The sequence below is a fragment of the Rhinolophus sinicus genome, linkage group LG04 (assembly GCF_036562045.2).
Source record: "Rhinolophus sinicus isolate RSC01 linkage group LG04, ASM3656204v1, whole genome shotgun sequence".
In the NCBI taxonomy this organism is placed as follows: domain Eukaryota; kingdom Metazoa; phylum Chordata; class Mammalia; order Chiroptera; family Rhinolophidae; genus Rhinolophus; species Rhinolophus sinicus.
This window is the reverse complement of record NC_133754.1, coordinates 100463979-100486369: the sequence shown is the minus strand read 5'-3', so window position 1 is coordinate 100486369 and position 22391 is coordinate 100463979. Positions and strand designations below refer to the sequence as shown.

At 43.3% G+C, this 22391-nt stretch overlaps 1 protein-coding gene across 4 annotated transcripts in view; it reads right to left on the bottom strand.

Moving 5' to 3' along the window:
- Positions 1-22391, bottom strand: part of MTUS2 (microtubule associated scaffold protein 2) — a 526534-nt gene that overhangs the window by 46381 nt on the left and 457762 nt on the right. For 3 of the 4 annotated variants that reach the window (XM_074330067.1, XM_074330069.1, XM_074330068.1), the window contains one exon: positions 10515-10581. In XM_074330067.1, the coding sequence (XP_074186168.1) occupies positions 10515-10581 (67 nt within the window). Of the gene's footprint in view, positions 1-10514; positions 10582-20861; positions 21308-22391 lie in introns of those variants that run through there. The other variant, XM_019736531.2, reaches the window with a different exon arrangement.

Genomic DNA, 22391 nt, shown 5'->3' with positions numbered 1-22391 from the left:
TACAAGGAATATAATTAACAATGTTGTAAAGATCATGTAAGGTGTCGATGGGCACTGGACTTATCAGAGGGATCACGTCATAAACTCTGTAGATGTCTGACCAAAGCACTATACAACTGAAGCTGAATTAAAATAATATTGAAACGTCAACTATAACTAAATATATAGGTATATGTAGTCACGGGAGGTGGAGTACAACACAGGGAAGATAGTCGATGGTATTGTAACAGCCATATGGGATGTCAGAGGGGTAGTAGCTTGGGGAGTGTGTTATCACTTTATGAGGGGTTTAACTATCTAATTATATATATATATATATATATATATATATATATATATATTAATTATATATATATATATATATATATATATATATATATATATAATTAAAACAAAACTAAACCATTACTATCATCAAAATAAGAAAAAGAAAAAGAAGAGGGAATCTGTGTACCTCAGAAACTTACAAGAGGTGGTGACTATATTTGCATACTTTGGATGTTATTGTTTGTCAATTAAAATACATATTTTGCAAGATGCTTTTCAGCGATTTTCAGGTTAGATATATATAGCATATCATGTCTTCCTCTTGCTTTTTCCTATCTTCCCCAGACACCAATTGAGATCTTACAACATGAAGGCAGCACTCCACGGTCATGGTGGAACAAGATAAGGACCCAGCTGTTATTCCTCACAGTTCTATGACGTGGGGGTTGTGCTTATTCTCTATGGCCACGATTTATTCATCGTTAAAGTGACAGTGGTGGTATTATCTACCTTACCTTTCTCTCAGGGTTGTTGTCAGGATCAGATGAAATAGTGTGTGGAAGGGCTGTGTAAGCTGTACACCACTATAAGTACTGGATTTATGAAGTCACTGTTTTACAGAGACAGCTAACTCCAAGTTTCAAGAAGCTGTTTGTCTGCAGGGTAGGCGAAGGGTGGCCCTTGGTATCCTGAGTTATTCTAGTCAGTCAATTCTGGTTACTGAAGGATTAAACCCACAGATTTAAAAATACTAACATTAACATATATCAGAAAGCAGAATTACCTTGATTCATAAAGGAGTAAATATTTTAGAGGATCACAAAACATAAAATAACTAAAATGTTGCTATATGCATAGATGTCAAAGAATTTTATAAATATCAAAAAAAATGTGCTGCTGTCACTTTGAATAAATCATGGTCTCAAAGAAAGCAGCAGTTTTGTAGGATTGTAGCTGACAATATATTTTCCATGGCAACCAGACCATTTAAGGGGGTTTGCAGTTTTGATATGACTGCATGGGTAAGCACCTGTCTGGGATAGAAACCGACTTCAGAAAATTACATTGACTGGAATAAAATCTAATCATGGCAGTTGACATCACTGGTTTGAATCTTTCCCAGCTCAGAATGAATATTGTTTTCCCTATGGGAGAGCAGGTAATTCCCAGACCTACTCATGCTGAGTGGTCCATCTTGCAAAGAAAGCAGTATGTTTGAATTTATATTGTCATGCTCAAATGTCTGACAGCGGGCTGAACCTACTAGACCAAACCTTCTTTAAAATAACACTCTCCACCTCCCTGCCACAGAGCGCTAGATTGTTAGAATACATGTTGAGTCTCTCTCAATATTGCTGAGCAAATTGAATGAGAAGATTCAACTATACTGATCAGAGAGAATTTTGCATTCCCCATATTTTGAAATGCTGTATTTTTATTTTCACTCAAGTCAACATATTTCCTAATTTGCCTTGGGGTTTCCTCTTTGACCCATGTGTTTTTAAGAAGTATATTGTTTAATTTCCAAATGTTTGGAGTTTTCCAGGTATTTTCATGTTGTTGATTAATAGTCTAATTCTGTTATAGTCCAAAACATTTTGTATGATTTCAACTCTTTTATATTATCTGAGGTTTGTTTAATGGCTCAAAATATAGTCTATGTTGCTCAATGTTCCATGTGCATTTGCAAAGGACGTGTATTCTGCTGTTGTTGGACAGAGTGCTTTTAATGTCAATTAGGTCAAGTTGGTTCAGACCATTGTTCAGGTCTTTTCTATCCCTACAGACTTTCTGCCTGCTTGTTCTATCAATACTGAGAGAGGAGTGCTGACGTCTCCAACCATAATTGTGGGCTTGCCTATGTCTCTTTTTAGGTCTATCAGTTGTTGCTTTGCCCGATTTGAAGCTCTATTGTTAGGTACATAGATATTTAGTATTGTTATGTCTTTTTCGTGAACTGACTGTCCTTTATCATTATGTAATGGCCATCGTCATTCCTGGTATTATCATTGATCTGAAGATTACTTTGTGTCATATTCATTGTGTGATTTGAGTGGTGTTAGCATAGTACATCTTCTTTCTAGCCTTTTACTTTTACATTATCTACCTTGATTTTTGAAGTGGGTTTCTTTCAGATAGCACATAACCACATCTTGCTTTTTATCCAGTCTGATAAACAGTCTTTTAATTGGTGTGCTTAGAAGAGGTATTTTTATAAATCAGAAAATATGCATTATGTTTTCTGATCCAAAGATTCGTTATTTTTTCTGAGGTATCTTCTTAGTCTTTGCATTTTGACTCAGCCTTTTTTAAAGCTGTGAAAAGAAAAGGCAGAATCTAATCTGAAGTTTAAGGGAATTAGCACATCCTGAGCCCCCACTATTCTGCCAAATACTCTGCTAGAACCTTTGCTCTCACTCACCTCGTGTGACAGGACGATTCTCCCCAATTTACTGATGGAGGCAATTCAGGCCCCATAGCACATATTGCTAGTACCCCCGCCCCCCCGTGTGTTCATTCTCCCCTTCCTCCATCGTAATAAAATAATATCTGGGCAAGGCCATAAAGAAAAAGGAGCACATTTCCCAGTCTCCCTTGTGAAGAGGTTTGCCCGTGACTTAGTTCCAGCCAATGAGATATAAGCTGAAGTGTAGTTCCTGGAAACTGCCCCCAAGAGAGCTGACTCACTCCGCCTGCTTCTGTGTCCACTCCTTCCTCCACCCGACTACCTGGAATATAGACATGAGGACTGTGGCACCACTGCCACAGAGGACCGTGGGGAGAAGGGCCACCGTCTTGGTGTGTGTGTGTGGGGGGGTGAAAGTGGGGGTAGAACAGTGAGCTGTAAGAAGACTGGGACCCCCGTGATCTGTGTGAGCAGAACCATACCTGCCCCTGAGTGCTTCCTACTGACTTAGAGGAGAGAACGAAAAATCTACCATGATTAAACTATCACCATTGGGCGGTTTGTTATTTGTCCCTGGACCCAACCCTAATGGATTGATTAATATCAACTGACATCACTCTGTGTTATAGAATCATATCTCCTCCATTTCTGGACAGAGACTCACCAGCATCTTTTATGGTTTTGTGTGGAAGTCATATAGAATTGGGGGAGGAGTTAGTGTATTTTGTTTATCTGATTTTTCAATTTACTAAATTAAAAGTCACACCCAAAATTTGAAGGGCTGGCGGTGTCATGGTAAACTTACATACTGTATGTAGAAGAATCTAGACCTTGGGGTTAGTCCCACACCAGCTATATGCTCTTAGGGAACTCAATGTGTCTGAGGTTCAATTTCCTATAAAATAAAGATACCAACACTGACTTCACTGAGTAGTTTGAATGAATACATAAGATATATTATGTGACAGAGCTTGGCAAGTGCTAAGCACTGTATAAATATAAGTGCTTATATCATAGAATTGGAAGACAAAATTTTATGTATAACCCTGAAAGATAAAATCATCCCACCAATACAGTGGCATGTGTATGTATATGTGGGTTGCTAGTTATATATGAGAATAAATGGAAAAATCCATTTTAGTTAGTAACTTAGAAATGTAATAAATAATAATTCACTGCATACTGCTACAAACTTAGATTTCTATCATACCTTTATGTCAAAGCTTTCGTAATTCTTTAATATCTCTTTATTGTATATTATAGAAAACATCCAGTTCTTTTTTTTGTTTTTTGCTGTTTCAATAGGATGACTTTAATCAAAATGTGGATTTAACCATTTAGCTTTCTGTATAATACCTGAGAAACTTTACCAGGATGATTGCTTTGCTACACACTGCTTTCTGTTTTAAAACGATATTTCAAGCTAAATGTTTTTAAAGTGTGCAGTAGAAGATAAAAAAGCAAACTCCACCTTAAGTCTGAAGCTGGCAGAAAGATAAAAATCCATGGGCCTGTTTTGGGGTGGGAATGGCCAGAGCAGAGGTTGTTGTAAGCTCAGGGGAGGAAGGGGCTAAGAGAAGGTGATGGAAGCCGGCAGGGAAGCAGAAGGCAGCTTCCTCGTGTCAGCACTGGAGCCTGCGGGCAGTGGCAGGTGAGTACGGCCAGAGCAGGACATCGGCCAGAGCAGGACATCGGGGTGATTGAGGACTTCAAAGATGAGAGGCAATTTCACACCAGATGTAGATACTCATAGCTTTGAGCAGCCTGGAAAAAGGGATCTGGCAGGAGGTGTGTAAATGACGTTAGTGTTGGTCCAACTCAAGTCTGCATATGCGTCTCAGCAGGACTTCTGGTCTGGCTGGGAGCACAGCTGCGCAGGCGTGTAAGCCAGAGGGCCCCGTCTGAACCTCGCTAAGCACTGTGTATGGTTTTCTGTCTTGTGGAGTTTATCCAACATGTATGTTTGTAAGGTTTTCTAATAAGGCAGCTTCGCTGGAGAAGGGACCATAAACATTCACCTCACAGCAGTTAACAACTTGCAGCATAAGGTCTCAAAAGGAAACAATCTGCTTCTAGGAGGAGCACCTTATACACCTATCGCCGCGTTGACACACGGAACAGGGCGTCCTCAGTTATTCCACATTTGGAGAATGCCACTCTAACCAAAAATCAAAGCTACATTTTCTGGGAAATTTTTAAATGTGATTTAAAAAAAATCAAACATTAAACCTGTTTCTAGCATTTGTGCTCGTCCTTCCCTGGACATGGTGCTGGATTCTGGTTTCCTGGGGACCCACTTGCCTTTTCATCCCTCAGCCACCATAGTTTGGGGTTGGCGTTTCTGAGGACAGACCCCATGAAGGCCAACTCCACAGACAGGCCAGCATCCCTGGAGGGTCACTTGCGGACGAGAAGCTTTTGAGAGAATGACCAGAGATCCCTGTCTCCACAGGGGACACAATGTAACACAACTGACGGCAGTTGGGACCACTCCACAGGGATGCTACCCGTGGTCCACAAAACTCCATCCCAAACTCTATCCTGGTATGTAATTGGACATTACATGTCTCCTCTCACGTGTGTGTGTGTGTGTGTGTGTGTGTGTGTGTGTGTGTGTGTGTGTTTGAGAGAGAGAGAGAGATAGAAAGAGAGAGAGAGAGATTTAATTTCCTCTTTATAAGACAAACCTAGCTACACTGAGATTAAATCCTATAGTCTTTTATCTAGATGTACAGAGTAAATATCAAGGCCATATCACATACAGGTGAGTTTAAAACAAATATAAAATCCTATAAAAATTATTGGTCCATAACTTTGAGAATATATTCCAACAAAGTAATACAAGAGGAAAAAAATGATTTGCAAATAGTATACTTACTGTTGCATAATAGCAAAAAAAAGAGAAAAAAAAGAGGTAAAACCCAAATATTCAGAGGGGAAGAGTAGCTTTTTCTAATTTATCAGTATGATAGAATGTTAAATGCCAAGTGTGAAACTTTTTTTCTTTTTTTGATACACAGAAAGAAGAGTGGGGAAACAGAGAGCTTTTCCTTCTGTAAGTGGATGGAATGGGTGAGGCCTGACAATGATCACAGCATCCATTGGGCCCCAGCACAGTCAGGGGGACAAGTGGCTTCCATATGTGCTCAGTAATTGTGCTCTTTCCATTCCTACGAGCACCTACCGAAATCCTAGTCATTCTACCGGTTTTCCCTGAAAATAAGACCCAGCCACAAATCAGCTCTAATGCGTCTTTTGGAGCAAAAATTAATATAAGACCCGGATTATTTTACTATAAGACCCGGTCTTATATAACATAATAAGACCAGGTCTTATATTAATTTTTGCTCCAAAAGACACATTAGAGCTGATTGACCGGCTAGGGCTTACTTTTGGGAAAACAGGGTACAAGGCACATCTCAGACAGCTGTTCCTCCACAGAGCCTTTGATTGTGAGCTTGAGGGCATGAGTTGAGTCTTGTTCCTCATTAACCGGAATGTAACACTAGGTGGCCGCTGGCCCATGTGGTGCCTTTGTGCAAATTAGAAAAAAGCACTTCTTCCTCTGGGAGGCAGCCGCCCCATGCAGGCCAGGGCACAGGGCTTGTGAATGGCTGCAACGGGCATGCATTTCAGCCCCCACTCAGAGGGGTGCCCTGGTGCAGGATATAGTCTACTCCACTGTCCATGGACCCTGTCTAGTCTGTGTCTCTTACGTACTGGGTGCTCAATAAATATTTGTTGAGTGAATGAGTGGACTGAGGTTAAGGAGAACTAAGGTCTTCTTGTTGGTGCTTCTTACAGATGTCCCAGCTTTAGCCAAGATCTCTGACCAAGTCTCAGCTTTCCAACCTTTAAAATGAGGTGGATAGGCTACAGTTATTAAAATCTGCAGTGGCTACATCCAAAGTGCTCAGAGCCTTGTTAAATGAAAGGCCCCACATGTGGGCAGTGCCTTCGCGAGTTGTGCTATAATAATGCATTGGTCTTTGTCCCTTGTTCCTGGCATAGAGCGCCTAAAGCCCTTTGAGTTTCCTGGGTGATAGGAGTGTCTTATTATTTGTGATGAGCTCCTTTCAATCACACCAGATTTTATGCTAATGAGGTGACTTATGGTGGGGACCGTAGGACAGCCTCAGGATGGGGCCGGTCACCAGAAAAACCAAGTGATTAGAGGGCGGGAGCTTTCAGCCCCAGTCACCCACCTCCAGAGACAGGGGAAACTGGAGATTGGGTTATAGAAACTCTCAAACAAAGGCTCTCGAGAGCTTCCAGGTTGGTGAGCACTTCTAGGTGCTGGCAGAGTGACGTATCCAGAGAGGGCATGGAAGCTCCGTGCCCCCAGCCCCTCCAATACCTGGCCCCATGCATCTCTTCCACTTGGCTGTTCCTGAGTTGTGTCCTTTATAATAAACTGGTAAAGGTAAGTAAAGTGTTTTCCTGAGTTCTGTGAGTCATTCTAGTGAATTATTAAACCTGAGGGGGCAGTTGTGGGAACCCTGAATTGATAGCCAGTTGGTCAGAAGCATAGGTGGCCCCTGGCACCTGTGATTGGCATCTGAAGTGGGGGCATCTTGTGGGACTGACCCTGAACCTGTGGGGTCTGGGCTGTCTCTGGATCATTCATGTCAGAATTGAATTGTTAGACACTCAGCTGGTATCAGAGGACTGGTGGCTGGTGTGGAAAAATCTGACATCTGATGTCAGAAATGGTGTCAGAACACATCACTCATTAGGGATGTCTCCGAGTTTACTTATAAACCAATTGCCAGCAAATTCCTACTCAAAAACGATTACAACCAGGGATTCTCAATCAGTGTGGGATAACACGTATCAAAATCGCTGGTAAGGGGAACCATTCAAACTATATACTGTCTAGAAGATTCTATAGTAGCTTCACCAGGGAAGTCACAAATGGGAATGTACTGAGTGTGCAGTATGTCAGCAAACACACCAGGAGATTCCTTTCTGTGGTTGGTTCCCAAAAGCACCTTTAACCCAGATGGGACCTGACTCAAGCCTGACAGGTAAAGGTGAAGGAAGGAGGAGGAAAGAAGGAAGAGGATTTTCCTCCCCTTTTCTCTGGAGCCAGGCCAATCCTGTGTGTAATTACAAAGTAGGTGGAATTTATTTTGCATCTTCCCTGTCTACACCCTTTCCCCACGCACCTGGGACTCTCCCCCTAGGACCTCTTGCTGCCCAGAGCCCTCCGTATGGGACGCCCCCTTCCAAGCCTGTCCCAAATTACCTACTGCCCCCTCCCTTGTCCCTGACCCAAATCAAAATCCCTCTTCCTTCAATGTAATTCAATGATTCTCAAATTTCATTGTACTTACTAAGAACCATGGGAATTTAAAAAGATGCCTAGATCTCACCCTCAAATATTGTGACTCTGTTGCTGTAGGTAGGTCCTGGAAATCAGTATTTAAAAAGCAGTCCAGGTGATTCTAACATGCACCAGGGCTGAGAACCACAGGAAAGCTTGTTCGGGCCAAATGCTAAGAGGCTTTGAATTTCTGGGTGTGGGTGTGGACAACTGATGGCTCCTTACAAACAGATAATGGTAGAATTCAGGGTGGTGTGTGAACGGGTATGAAAAGTTTAAGCAGTAATTTTGAGATCCGGGGGAAAGGCCCACCCTGTTCTGGGGTCGCTATACAGTGCCCCTAAACTATTCTGATTTTCTGCAGCTTCTTTGCTTCTTTCAGGTCTGAAGTCACAACATGTAGAAATTCCACGTCCCCCACCTTCCCTCAGGGCCCCTCATTGCCTCCCCAACATCCGACTCAGCTGACAAGAGACCTAAATAAAGGTAGGGCTGTTGGTCAGGAGGTAGGACCCTCCCTTTCTATATGATCCTTTGTAAGGCGGGTTTGTAAGCTTAATTATCTTTCCCTTCAACGGAACACCTTGCAGGTCCAGACACTAGAGTTTATGGCCTTTACAGTTGCCCTGCCTCCCCTATTGCTGTGCTGAGAGGCCCAGGCTGAGGTGCTACCGAGGCCTTCCGGCCTCCCCCACACCCCATGGCTGTTTCATTTGGCAGACGATGTCTGCTTCTATTCTTAGCACTAATGCAGAAACGAAATAAGACTTCAATACAAAAACTCAATGTAATCCTTGTGTGGTGCCTGCTGCATCCAGAAGCTTCTGGAAAGGACTGAGAGGGAAGTGGCTCTGGGTTTGGCACACCTGACCCAGTGGGGTCACAGCGCGTACCTGTACCCCTAGACCTGAAGCTCGGCCACGGGGGGTGCAGAGGTCCCCTGCAGAGGAATACACCCTAGAGTGGAAGATTTCCTCCTCTGTTTCCAGATGCAAGGAGCTACACACCTTATAGTTATGAGTCACCTTTACAGAATGCTTTATCACCAGAGTCTTCTTTAATCGACTTTCCTTTTTATGAAGGGGAACAAGGGACAGAGAGGTTAGCCAAGTCGTTCTACTTGAACCTGGGCCATTTGCCTGCAGAGCCCATGCTTGCGACCATAAGGCTCCGAACCCCCTAAGAACTCATCCACGCTGTGGAGACACATGAAAACACAAGGAGACACAGAGGTCCCTGTTGACTTTGCCTTTCCAGGAGCTTCCCTGACACACTGCCATCGCCGTTCCTGGCAGGCCTCTCAGAAAACCTACATCCGGGTTCATGCCCTCAGCGGGGCGGGCCAGGTGGAGGTGCTTCTGTCGCTGAGGCTGGAAAGGAGAACTGTTATTTACTGCTTTCCTACAGGGGCCCCGCTCTTCTTAGAGGGGGGAGGAGGCCATTGCTGACCTCTCTTGAAGTCACAAAATTCACAGTGAAGAAAAAACAATTGTTTTAAGGTTAAAAAAAAGTGGGGGTGGGGTGGGGGGGTGGAGAAGCTATGTTTGGACACCACTACCCTGTCCACGGCACATCCGTGGGGCCAGGTTCCCCGGAGAAGTAAGGCTCAATGCCTACCTGCATGGCTGGCCTGGAGGAAAAGGCGCTGTGTCACCCACTGGGGACAGCTGGGACGGTTCCAGTCCCTTTGCTGCTGGAGGAAGCCACACCCACGCAGAGTGGGCTGTGCCCAGGCCAGCACTGGCTGGGGGAGGAATAGAGAAGCATAGCAGGCCAAGGGACTGGACGTGCTTGTTTCACCTTTGCTGCCTGCTTCCTGGGGAAACGGAATAACACATCCTCAACAGAGAAATGGGGTCAGGAAAGGGAATGGCATCTTCCTTTGGTCTGATCGTTGGCCTCAAGTGAAAACCCATCCCCCGTGACGTCTGGGGGATCGTCCTGTCATTTGTGAGGTCTCTTAAGATTCAGACTGAATGCTACCGTCCTGTCAGCTGAAGACTAGGAGTTTCAGCATGAGCCCCAGCATTGTAACCCACCCAAATTTGCGTTGTTGACCCTGTTCCGTATCCCAGAGCATTTCAAGACAGGGTATAAGTGGCAGGCAGCCGTGGGACAACTGCATCTTACGGAGAGTGCCTCGTGTAGTCCACCAAAGCCAGGCTGCTTCTCTTGGAGCTCTGCCTGCCCAGGGGATGCCTAAATGGGGGGGAGCTTGTCACAGCGCACAACACAGATGGATGGATGAGCTGCCATCTGCGAAGTGCAGAGTCAAGGCCTGATTAGTTCCACTGTGAACTGTTAGGAAGCTGTCTTTATAACCACAGAAACATAAAAATTACGGCTCCCTGCAAGGCTGCAGCAGCCACTGCTGTGCTGGGTAAGAGACTTCATTTGTCTGGGCAGGATTGCTCCGGTTTACCGCGGGAGACATAATTGCTTTTGTTACACATTCATTTACAGGTATCAGGAACAGACATTCTCTCTGTGTGTTGTTTTCAATGCCCTACTTACCAACTTCATCCCTGATGTTTGCAAGTTCGATTGACAGCTCTTTTTCTTTCACAAGGGCACTTTCATTCTGAAAAAACAAAACGGACACCGAGAGTCCCCTAGTTTTATGCTCGATAAGCACTTTCACATGTTTAATTAATGAATCATATTAAGCAAATATTTATAAGTCTAGCCCTTAAGGAAATAATTTTCTCATTACATAAGCATATAAAAAATGTACAAAGCCAAGTCTGACTCATTCATTTGTATCACAATCAAAGCGCAAAGCTTCCAATATAATATTAATAATATCTATACCACGCTCTTATATAAAACATCCTACAATATTTCTTTGTCCTAAACATTAATCTACTGTTATATATTATTAAACATTGTTAATTGTTATCATTATTATGAGATTTTTGACCCTGAAAAATGTCCATGCCATGATGCTGTGATGGGGTAAGTGCTTATTTTCCTACCAGCCTCTGCAACTGACCCTTTGTCCACACAAGCATGGTCAGCTCCCTAATGAATAATGGGCACAAAACGGAACACGAAATATGTCCCTTTGTAATAAGACCAACACCAAAACGTAAGGTTTCCTAGGTTTTTTTTTTGTCTTCTGCATCAACCGAAGGTATGAAAGGAAAACTCACACTTGAAATATTATTTAGTGCAAAGAGCGCCATTTGTCATTAAATGACAGCTAAGCTGTTTTTAGATCAAATACATTCTATGACATAAATGAGAGAAATAGGTGAAGCGATGCTGAATTTGTAATCTGGGTTGTTGAGTCACCATAAGCATTTATACTTCTTAGGATTTTATTACTACTATAATAACTAGGAAAGATGTGTTATATAAATTCTCCTCAAGTTAGGGATCCCAAAAATACAGAGTCTGTCATTCTGCAGAATGTACTCCCCAAGCAAACCTTTCTAAAAGAAGGAATTTTGGCTAAAATGTGTACCCACTATCTAGCATGAATAGCATCAGGGCCTTGTGAAAGTTCTTTCTTTATTAGCCCCCTTTGATTTTGATTGCAGCACCTTTGAAGAAACTGCCAAATGTGAATAGACAGCTGTCACAATCTCGTTTCTGTGTGTGCTGCGCTGAGACCCGGGTAACACGCATGTCACTGGGTTGAGGGAAGGGTCTCAGGTTATCCAAAGGGCATTTGCTAGGCAATGTCTTCATTTCATAATGCCAAAATAAAACTCTGTCTGCAGAAAGAACAGAGCTATTTTAGTCCCAGGCACCAACAATTATTAGCTTAGGGTCCTCTTAGGACCAATGTAGTGATAACACATCCTTTGAGGAAAAGGGACCCTTTCTTATTCATGAAGCTCTTACCTTCCAACCCAGCCTGTAGCATCCTTGCCTTGCCAGCCTTTGAAGGCAAGAGACGCACCTGAGAGTGTACATTGTCCTAATCACTAAGTGATGCTGCAGGTAGTCATGAGGGCTGAATACATTAATATACGTGAGGTAGTTACAACGGTGCCTGGCACTTGGCGAGCCCTATTCAACTGTTGTTATTAGGATTCTGTTGCTTCCTTCTATTCTATTTGCATCCGGGTAACATCGTACAGCTAATAGGTGGTTTTCATATTATGTATCAAATTGTGTTTAAAATTGTTATAGCAGTGGTATGCCCCTTTTTTCTTTGGCACCTTCTTGGCTCTGCCCTGATTGTACTCCAAGTTCAAATACTGGAGACACCAGAACAGGGAATGTGTTCTAATCAGACAGATGGCGGGGATTATATGCTCGTTCTAACAGCAGCATTATACGGCCAGCCAACATTCAGCCTGTTACTACAAGTTAAGAAAATTTAGTATTCTGGAGAGGGTAAATTTCAGTCTTTGCCCTGCAATCATCTTAAATTAGGGAAAAAAGCTAACTCGTTTCTACCATCGAGAGTAATTGTGGACACTCGTCTCCTCAGTTCCCAAGCACAGCCAGAGGATTGAAATACTGTTCTTATCCATCCACAAACAGCGTCAACAAAGCATTCACTCTGAGTGTAGAGTGGTGCAGAGCTAGACAGCGTTAGGCAGGGACAGCCAGAACTTAACAAAAACAGCAAGCTAACTAGAATTTCTAACCTAAAGCCAACGTTTCCTTCAGCTCCAGGGAGCACCTTTGGAAAAGGAGTCCCAGGGGATGTTAGCATCCTGAGGGGTCTCCCCTGTCATAACAAACCACTCCACGCTTTCCAGCCATAGGAGAATAGGACATTTTGGGGAGGGATGGTCTGCAGGTCCTCAGCAGGGAGGAGGGCGGGTGTCAGGTGTCAGCTGCAGACAGTGCTGAGGATAGCAGGGATAGCTGATGAGAACTTGGGACTGGAATTGTTTTGGTGAAAAGCTAATTCTGCTCTCTGTGGCCAGGCCTGCCCCTCCGTCTTTGCTGTAGGAGAAACAAAGTGAGACAAGAAAAGAAGAAAGGAAAAAAAGGGAGGGGATGGGAAGAGAGAAGAGACGGAAAGGGAAACAAGAACGAAACAGCTGGGATTGGAGACCCTGTGCCCTCTCCCTTTGGGGAAGCAGAGGCCATTGAGAGATGGAGAAGACTGAGTGAACATGACCCCAAACCACCGTTATCCCCACCCTTTTGTAAGCGCAGGCTGTAAAACCAACCAGTTTCAAACTAGTCACATGGCTTACTAGAGAAGGGTCCGCTGTCCAGGGTGAGCAACAAACCCGATGGCTGAAATGTCAGTATTAACACAAACATTTCCCAAACAATTCCTACATGTCAGGCGCAGAGCAAAGTAAGCCTCATTACTCCTCCAAAAACTGTCTAGTGGGTCCTGGTTTTAACCCCCTTTACGGAAGATGACACTGTAGCAATATGTCTAAGTAACCAGCCGGGAAATGGCAAACGCAGGAGTTTTAACACAAAGTCCACACTCTTCATCAAACACTAACACACCGAGATTCTCTCCACAAAGTCACGATCCAAATTGCACCAACCCCTAGATTGAATCTGAGTGCTTATTACTGTGAAGATTTTCATGTCTAACGGGAGGGAGGCAGCATTAGCTCCTGACCTCCATTTCCATGAAAATCCTCCAAGTGCATTCACATCCCCCCACCACCACCTGAACGCCCCGTATTTGCCCTGGGTGTTGATGTGTCTGTTGTGTGTCAGCGTAGCGCACAAGAGGCTGTAACTTCTGATAGGGCAGCTATTTGGCTTTTCCTTTCAGCTTTCCCGACCCCCTCGCCCCTTCTGACGGCTTCTGAATGAATGTATTGCTGCTTAAGGTGCTGGCACAGGGCTCTGCTTGCTGAGGCCAGCCTGTGCAGGTTGGCAACAGCCCTTCTTCCTTAAGTGCTTGCTTTGAAATATCAACTTCTCTAATTGTGCATTCTCTGCATCCATGACGTTACCTTTTGTTTTCTGCCGGACAAACCAGAATGGCTAGTGCTGCCTTGCAACGGAATGAGGCTACATGCAGGACCCTGCGGGACCACTGCCCTTCAGGCAAGAAGTGAACTTAAAGGGACCGTCACTCTGGACTCCTTGCCTCACAAAGTTATACTTCATCCATGGTGGTCAACAGATTCCAACAGCTGTCTTGCAAGGTCCTTCTGTCCTGTTGAACACCCAGGAGTGAGGCTGGCCCAAGGACTCCCCCTGAAAGCATCTCCTGCCACCACTCCCCTTTGTTCCCCCACCTAAGCCAGGTCCAGCGCCATGACACAGTGTGATGACTAAACCCTGAGCGAGGCCTCGTCTGACGGCCCAGTGTTAGATCAGTGCTTCCCTACATGGGGAATGAGTGGAAAATTCCTAACTGGTGCCAAGTACATGAGCTGCTACTTTCACCCCAACGGGCTAAAAATAGACCTCAGTGTTAAGCATCCAAACTATCCTAGTGATACAGTCCAGAAATCGCAAAGTCTAAGAAGACCATCCCTCTAAAATGACTGTTTACTCTGAGACAGGCATAGCTGGAAATGGACATTTGGAGAACATCCATCTAAGCCCCAGGCCAGCAGCTGTGTCTCCGTAACTACCTCTTTTATTTACTCACGTACCTCTGCTTTGCACTCCCAGTTCTCTGTTCTCTGCAGAGGGGTACACTGCATTCACAGATGGAGTCCGAGAGTTGTCCCCCCGAAACCTCCAGCTCTCCCCTCCATCTCCTCCACTAGCCCTCGACAGACCTCTGCAAGTCTGCTACCGATTCCCATGCTAAGGGCGGCTCACAGACTCTTTCAGGGCAGGCTGAAAAGATAGGAAAGATTAGTTGGGAGTCTTTGGGTTTACATATACATATTTTAAAATTTACATAGAATGCGCCACCTTTAAAAAAAATAGTCAGGTGGGGAAGAGGGAGCTGATAAAAACACTCATGCTGCCTTCAGTCTTCTCTAGCTACAGAAACCCGCAAAGCGTATGACCAATCGTCCCATTAACGGCAAGCAACTGATGTGTGGCCGGGCCCCAAGCAAGCCTGCCACACTCTGGTACTGTGCGTGCCTGGTCAGTGGGAGTTATCTGCTCAGTGGTTGAGGCCGCCCATGTGAACTTGGTGGTGGTAGGAAGTGAAAGCGCCTGTCCTGTTAGCGTCCTCCATGTGGTTCTTGGTGGGCACCAACCATCTAAGAAGCCCCTCCTCAAATTAGAAACCAATGGAACATCCTGTTTGTTATTAAAACTGAATGGAGGGTGAAACTGCGGTGCTTTCACCCCAACTAATCCATAAATAGGAAATGTATACCAAACAACACATTTTTACTGACTGCCTACTATGTGCCAGGCAGAATATTTCTGCTTTAAGGAGCATTAGAGTCTCCCAGAGTCAGTAAATGAATAAGCAATTATAGAACAATATGATATATAACTCACTGGAGCAGGGCTGGCTTGGCGATTTCCTGAGACCAAAGGATGAATAAACAGGAGGACATGAAGGGAGCTCCCCAGGCCCAGACCAGGAGAACTGGCGGCACAAAACAGTACCTGGGCTTCTTTCTGGGAGCCTCTCACCCACATCAGATGGGCCCTTTTCTTTTCCTTGCCAAGTCTATGCCTCTGCTCTGATCCTCCCGGCAAAAATTCCTGATTGGCTACAAGGGGTACTGATTGTCATTTCATAAAATTCAGTGCAGTTTTGGGTGTTTTTCTCAGCTCCCTCTTCCTCACCTGGTATTTTTTAAAAAGGTGGGGCATGTATGAAGATCAGACAATTAAGTTCATGACCTTTCCACCACGTAACTACACGGTGGAAAGTTCTTGAACTTACTTGTCTGACTTTGTATATGTAAATTTAAAAAATATATATGTGTAAGCCCAAAGACTCCCAATTAATCTTTCCTATCTTTCCTGTCTTTTTAGCCTGCCCTGAAACCAGTGCAGATCGGGAACGTTCAACCTCATAAGCCGGGCCACTTTTTCCCAGGCTAAGCAAAAGAACCACAGCAGGGAGCGGAATAAGAGAGCTATAGAATTCTGGTATTTGCGGAATCACCCGTGTACTTTTTATTGTGCGTTTTTGAAATTCAAAGTAACATACATACACATGAAATTACAAAGAGGTTAAATTAATTTTTCATTCTTCCCACAAACAATATTACTTTTCACTTCAGGCTCCACGACTTCAGGTTAGGATTTAATTCTACCTGGTAGAACTTGGTCTTATAGGGAAACATTTTTCTTTTGTATTTCAAAATGAACCAGCCATAAGGAGACTTCAACAGAACTTCTAAGCCTTAGCCTTACGCATTGTTTTCACACCACCTTTTGTGAATGCCGCATTCATTTTCAATATCAGTTTTGTGAAGATTGGCCAGATTCATAATGTAACTGTGGAAAATTCCTTTGGGAGGTGGACTGACCTTTTGTTTTTCATTTCAATTATTACGGCTTTAAGGCAGCAACCGATGCCATGCTTTGACTTAATGAGTATTATTTTCTTCACATATAATTAATACAGACCACCGTATTTTTGTATCTGCTTTTCTATGTTGACATGAAATTTAATATAGACTGGTCAAAGGGAAAGTTTCATTCACATTTAATACTCTTAAATGCATGTCAATGTCTACTTGTGTGAAAAATGAGCAAACCTGTATCTTGTTTTAAAAATCAGAATGATTAAACTTAGTGCTTAATTCCAGCCTTTGCCCTTGTGCAGGTTAGGGAGACTCAGTGGTTACAAAAACAACTAGCTTACCCAAAAGGCGGCAGTTAATCAGGGAACGAACGTCATGCCCTACCTGGGTTACTAAAGAATAATTCGAGGGGACAGAGATTATGGGGCCCAAAGAGAAGGAATGGGACTCCAAATGGAATGCTGGGAAAACCTGGATCTCAGAGTGAGCAAAGGGAAGGAAAATTAGCTAGTACCATGATTTTTCATCCATTTATGAATCACTTGTGGAGTTTCTTGATCTTTCTGGATTCTATCTTCCTCTGATCACCTTCCCAAATTTATTACTGTCAGATCAGCCACGCATACCTGAGAAGAACAGTGAGAGGCCCTCTCCCAACTCCCGCCCCTACTAAGAATTTAGAGAAAAGGGAAATAAGATAGTCTCTGAGATTATAATCATCACAGAAAAGGGTAGAGTCGAGATGTGCAAATGAACCGCTAAAGGGACAAGGCAGAAACTAAACCGGCAAGTCAAGGTGAGCAATGCAAAGGGAGCTTAGAAGAAGCCATAACACTCACACAGCCTTCTCAGCTGCATGAAGGTCAGGCTCCAGGGTTGATGGCTCATGGACACCCCAGGCTCTGAGGCCACTGAATGCTTAAATATTGTGCCTCAGATTCCATTCTCATCAAAGCGTCTGATGATGCTAGATGTTGACACTGAAAAGAAATAACAAGTTTCTTGGGCTGGTTATCACTCATTTGCTTGTCAGTTCTATTTCTTACTGTTAAAAAACAAGTTGGCATTCGAGTTTATACATCTAGTTTATTTCTCTTCAGAACTCAACGCCCCTAAGAACCGTCTGCTCTGGCAGGTTAAGGGTAAGAAGCTTCTGCACACGCACAGCTGCTGGCTTGATCCAGGAATAAACTCTTTGGGAATCCATCTGGTGCCCCAAAGTCCTCACTGCGGCATACTTTTCCTTTCAAAATACCTGTAGAATAAGTCTTTCTAAAGATTGCCCTTCTGCTCTGTGAACGAAAAAGCAGCTCTAATAAATGTGAAAGAAAGTAACCTCACAGGGTGATGGGATCATAAATCCCTAACAGGCCAGGTCACAGTGGGTAGTTACACCCTATGCCTGTAATAAGGTTTATCTTTGTCCTAAGCCAGCCTTGTCCACTGTTCTTGTATATCTAGGCTAACACACTTTTGAAATGCCAAACTCATCCTCTTTTTCAGACCCCATGGAGGCGTAACCACCCTTAAGAGAGCACATCCTCCTGTTAACTGTCCTGTATCTTGCTCTCTCCTACCTTCGTGTAATCTTCCTTACACTTTCTCCTTTAAGTCCAAATGTATAAAAAGAAACTGCAAAACTGTCGTTCACAGGAGCATTTGAGATCTTGCTTCCCAGCATGTCATCAGTTTGGCTCAAATAAACTCGTATACATTTTTTTTACAGGTTTGGACATTTCTTACATTGACAGCTCAAAAGGCCAAGATGGACCCCTACTCCTGTTAACACAAGTTGAAAAACCTGGGCCTGGCTTTCCGCCTGGAAGGTATCTCCCCACACTTCCTATATGCTCAGCTTCCGACAGTGTTTATCCTCTTCTTCCGTCAAACTCGGCCAAAACACCTCATGCCTACCTTCTTCTCACCAGTTCATCAAAACACCTCCCCATTCCTCAAAGTCCAATTCATATTCCACTTGTTCCAGAAAACCTTGCGTATGATCCCAGCACTGATTTCTCCTTTCACTAAGTTCCAGAAACAGGTATGGCCAGAACCACATAACTTCACTCAATTATACTCCACTCTTGTACTAATGTTTGAATTGCTCTTTATGTGTTATTGTTGCCTACTTGTCATAATTTCTCCAAAAAAGGTAGCAGTACAACTAAACAAATAACTGGTAAACTCCATTGGGCAAAATGTGCCTTTTAAGAAATCTTTGATAGTCCCCATAATACCTACTCACAGAGCCAAGCAGTAATAAATATTGTCAATGAATGGGTTTTACAAAAGTTGTAAACACATAAGCACAATCAGCTCTTAAAAACCATTTGTTCATTTAACACATTTTTATTCTTTATACTCTAGGCAAGATGCTATAGTTTCTCCCAATAAATTAATTCTTCAGATTTGTATTTCTTATCCCCATCTCTGAAACTGAGTACTTAAAAGTATCTTTAATTGTCCTATCATTTTTTTCAGAACATCTTGAGCTGCACCCTGATCAAACTGTTAAAAAAGTTATTTTTTATTTCTCAAAATTAAGTTTTAATTTTGTGTCCATGTAAAGTTCTCAGGAAATGTTTCTTTATTTTTTTAAGGGTTATTAAGCTGTGCTAAATGATCCACAAACAACTTTACAAACAACTTTATCAGGCCTCTTTCAATGATGCTGCTGCGATTCTTAGAGCTGATTAACAGACTACAGGATTTTATTGTAAGATTTAAAGGGATCCCATAACACCACTCGCAGGCAATGCAGGTAACTACTGAATAAACAAATGATTTTGGCACATTGCCTGTGAAGATCTCCGGAAAAGTGGGCAACTAAATAAAACAATGATTTTCTTTTAATTTCAAAAAAGAAAGCCCTTAGTTCCTAAAATGAGCACCCATGAATACATATGTGCAACTTCTCCATCAGGAATATCATTTAAGAACATAGCAAAGAAAAGTCAAGTGTGGGTGTAAACAGTGAGAAAATTGGTAGAAGCAGTATAAGCTTTTAAACTTTCGTCAGTAAAAAAATAATTTTTATTGAGTTGGAAGTTTCAAAACTAAAAAGTTTGAAAGTTACTTAACCATCCCACTGTTAAAGAAATGAAATAACATTTAATTGTCTTCCAAAATCCCCGAATGAAAAAGAATGACACAGGGATCATTATTTTCAAGAACTTGATTTGAAACAAAAAAGGACAGTTTCACTTTAAAACTTTTTTCTCAAAAAAGGTCTGCGTATTACAGCCTCTATTTCTACAAATTTTGTACAAAGGTTTAGTAATATTATAATATTTTACATGTAGCAAATGCTTCCCTTTTATTATAACTATAATTATAAATTTTCCTTCAACACCTTTCTGTGACTACTTCTCTTGAAAAAAACGGGCTTCATCATTTCAGTGTTAGATTTGCAAATCATGGCATGAAAATGTTTTGTATTTCTACTTGTTAAAAGCACACAAATGTGTACATAAACATAGCAAAAGGCAAACCCATTGAAACAGTTATTTCTATGGGAACAAAAGTACTAGGTGACTTAAGATACCCGTTTAATTTTCCTCAGTGGTACTCCTAGGTCAGAGCTCATAAACAGAACTGAACGCTAGGGTGTTCCCAAGTGACCTCCTTGTAATGAGTTTTATATTAAGCCATATATTTCCCTTCACCTGGTTACATACTATACCTTGAGCTGTCTATACAGCTGATTTTCACATGGGTAGAGGCAATTTCAACCCCTTGTTAAATAAATCTCATTTCATGCATCTCTGAGAAATCCAAATGAACATGAGAATGAAATATATCACAGAGACAAGATTTCTTGCCAACACATTTCCAATAGTAAATTAAAGCATGTCCTAATCCGTCTGCAAGCTCACAGGCAAATGTCAAAAGCAAAGAAAGGCTTGGTGCAGGAATTGTCATACAATTCTTGCTTGCCTTCTATGTCCAGTACCCTGGCTGTGAGTTTCCTTGCACTGAGGACCTGAACACACCCACAGATGCTGGCTGGTGAGTTTTCACCTCTGTGTTATTCACCTCGTGTGATACAAAGAAACACAGAGAGAATCACTGCACTGGTGTTTTCTTCTCTGCCCTTAAGAAGATAAATTACACGGATGGACGCTGTTTGTGAGAAAGAGCGGTAAACTTTCAAAGTTAGCAACACGCCTGGCAGAGAGAAACACGCCTAGCTAAATGAACTCCCCCCTAGAGTATCTCTGGTCTCACAGGTGCATTAAATGCACTAAGAATATTCCAAGGATTTCTTGGCAGTTGGGGTTTCAAGATGTTTGAGCAGAGCTGACTACTGTTTCTGGGAAATGCAACAGTTACATCTGAGGCTGCAGGAGCCCAGAGTTATGTAAGGCACTGCAGAGTGAAGGAGACCAGCACGCTGGAACCAGGAAGGACAGCCTCCTGCTCACCAACAAAGGGGAGAGGGACCCAGGTGGCAGCTCAGGCAGTCTCCGTGCCCTTTCAAAGGGGGAGGGGGAGAAGAGAGAGAGGGAAGGCAAAGTACCGTCTTGTCCAGGCACTGAAGGCAGATATAAGGCTTGCAGCAGCAGTGGCCCATCCCGGCAGGCTGGCTGGCACTGGGACCTCCTTCATTCAACGTGTCAGCGGTAATTCCTAAGGCGAGGTAATGGCTCAAACGAAAGGGGCGCGCCTGGGAGCTGTCACAACTTCCATGTGGTCCCCATCGGCTACCTTATTTCTCCTAATAACTTCAGGAATCCAAGAGCCAGAAGAGCCAGAGGAGGGGCGCCCAGCGGCAGCGTTTAGATCCTGCTGCGGGAGAGGGAGGGCGGGAGCCAGAGAGGGAGGGGACAGGCGGAGGGAGGGTCACTTAGCCACTGGAATCCTCAGGATGAGGCAAATCAATAGTCGCATAACAATCGAGCGTGTACCAATGCCATCTCCCCCGGAGGACAGCCAGCCTGCTCCTGCGGGAGCCGCTCCCAGCGCGCCCCGGGAGCGGAGGCGCCCCTGCGCGCTGCAGACACGCCTGGAGAGGACGCCGGGAGCACAAAAGAGCCGGGGCTTCCACGGATTCCCTGGGCTGAGGACTATGGAGAGAGCTGACGCAGGCTTGGCTCTGCTCAGATGTGGGCTTGCTGTTCTCCTGAAGAGTAAACATATTAATAAACGTGGTGTGCACGGCCTTTCCTCCCTGTACCTCCTCCTCGCCCGGTATCGGTTGCCTCTGGGACCAATTACTCATTTTCAAATTTGTGTGCCGGGAGCAATTTTTGCCTTGTTTAATGAAATCTTTATATTTGAAATATAATTGTGAAATTGCTTGCCTAGGCAGGCATTCACAAACCATTCAAGTGGCCTGAGTAATTAAAATTGGGGTTTGAGGCAGACATTTCTCCCTGTGTGTCAACACAAAAGCCGTAGAGAACTTGATCTTGCTGGGCAATTTGTAATTTTTCAAATAGTTAAAAATCAAAAAGGGAAGGCGGTAGGGAGCAAAAGTTTTTTCCAAAAGAGATGTGGCATTTAAAAATATATTTATGCAATCCTGAATGTAAAGATGGGGATATTTACAAGATTAACTTTGTATTTCCTGACACCTCAAAGGAGAAATCCTGAAATCTACCACCTGAAGAAACATACAATTAGATTTTTGCCCATTAAATTTGCCTAAGGCTATAAGCAGACAATAGTTGTTCAAATTAGATAATTTTACTAACTTGAGATTTTCCAAGCAGATTTTAATTGAGTAGCATAGACTGTTTAGATTTGCTTGTATAGACGGCAAGGATATTTGGTGACCAAATAAGAACAGACTGGAATGTTTGCCCTAAACTTGAAAGAATAAACTCAAATCTTCCTTGTTAGTTAACAAGTAAATTAGCCCAGTCCAGTTGGGTGGGCAATATAGCTGTCCCGCCCAACATTTGAAATGTACATACCCTTTGAGTTGCCATTGCCACTCTATCCCACAAGAGTACCTAAACGTGCAAGGGTGTGTGTATGCCCCAGGGGATTCAGTTTAGCATTGTTCGTAAACGCATAGAAATGGAAACGACCCTAGATGCCCAAC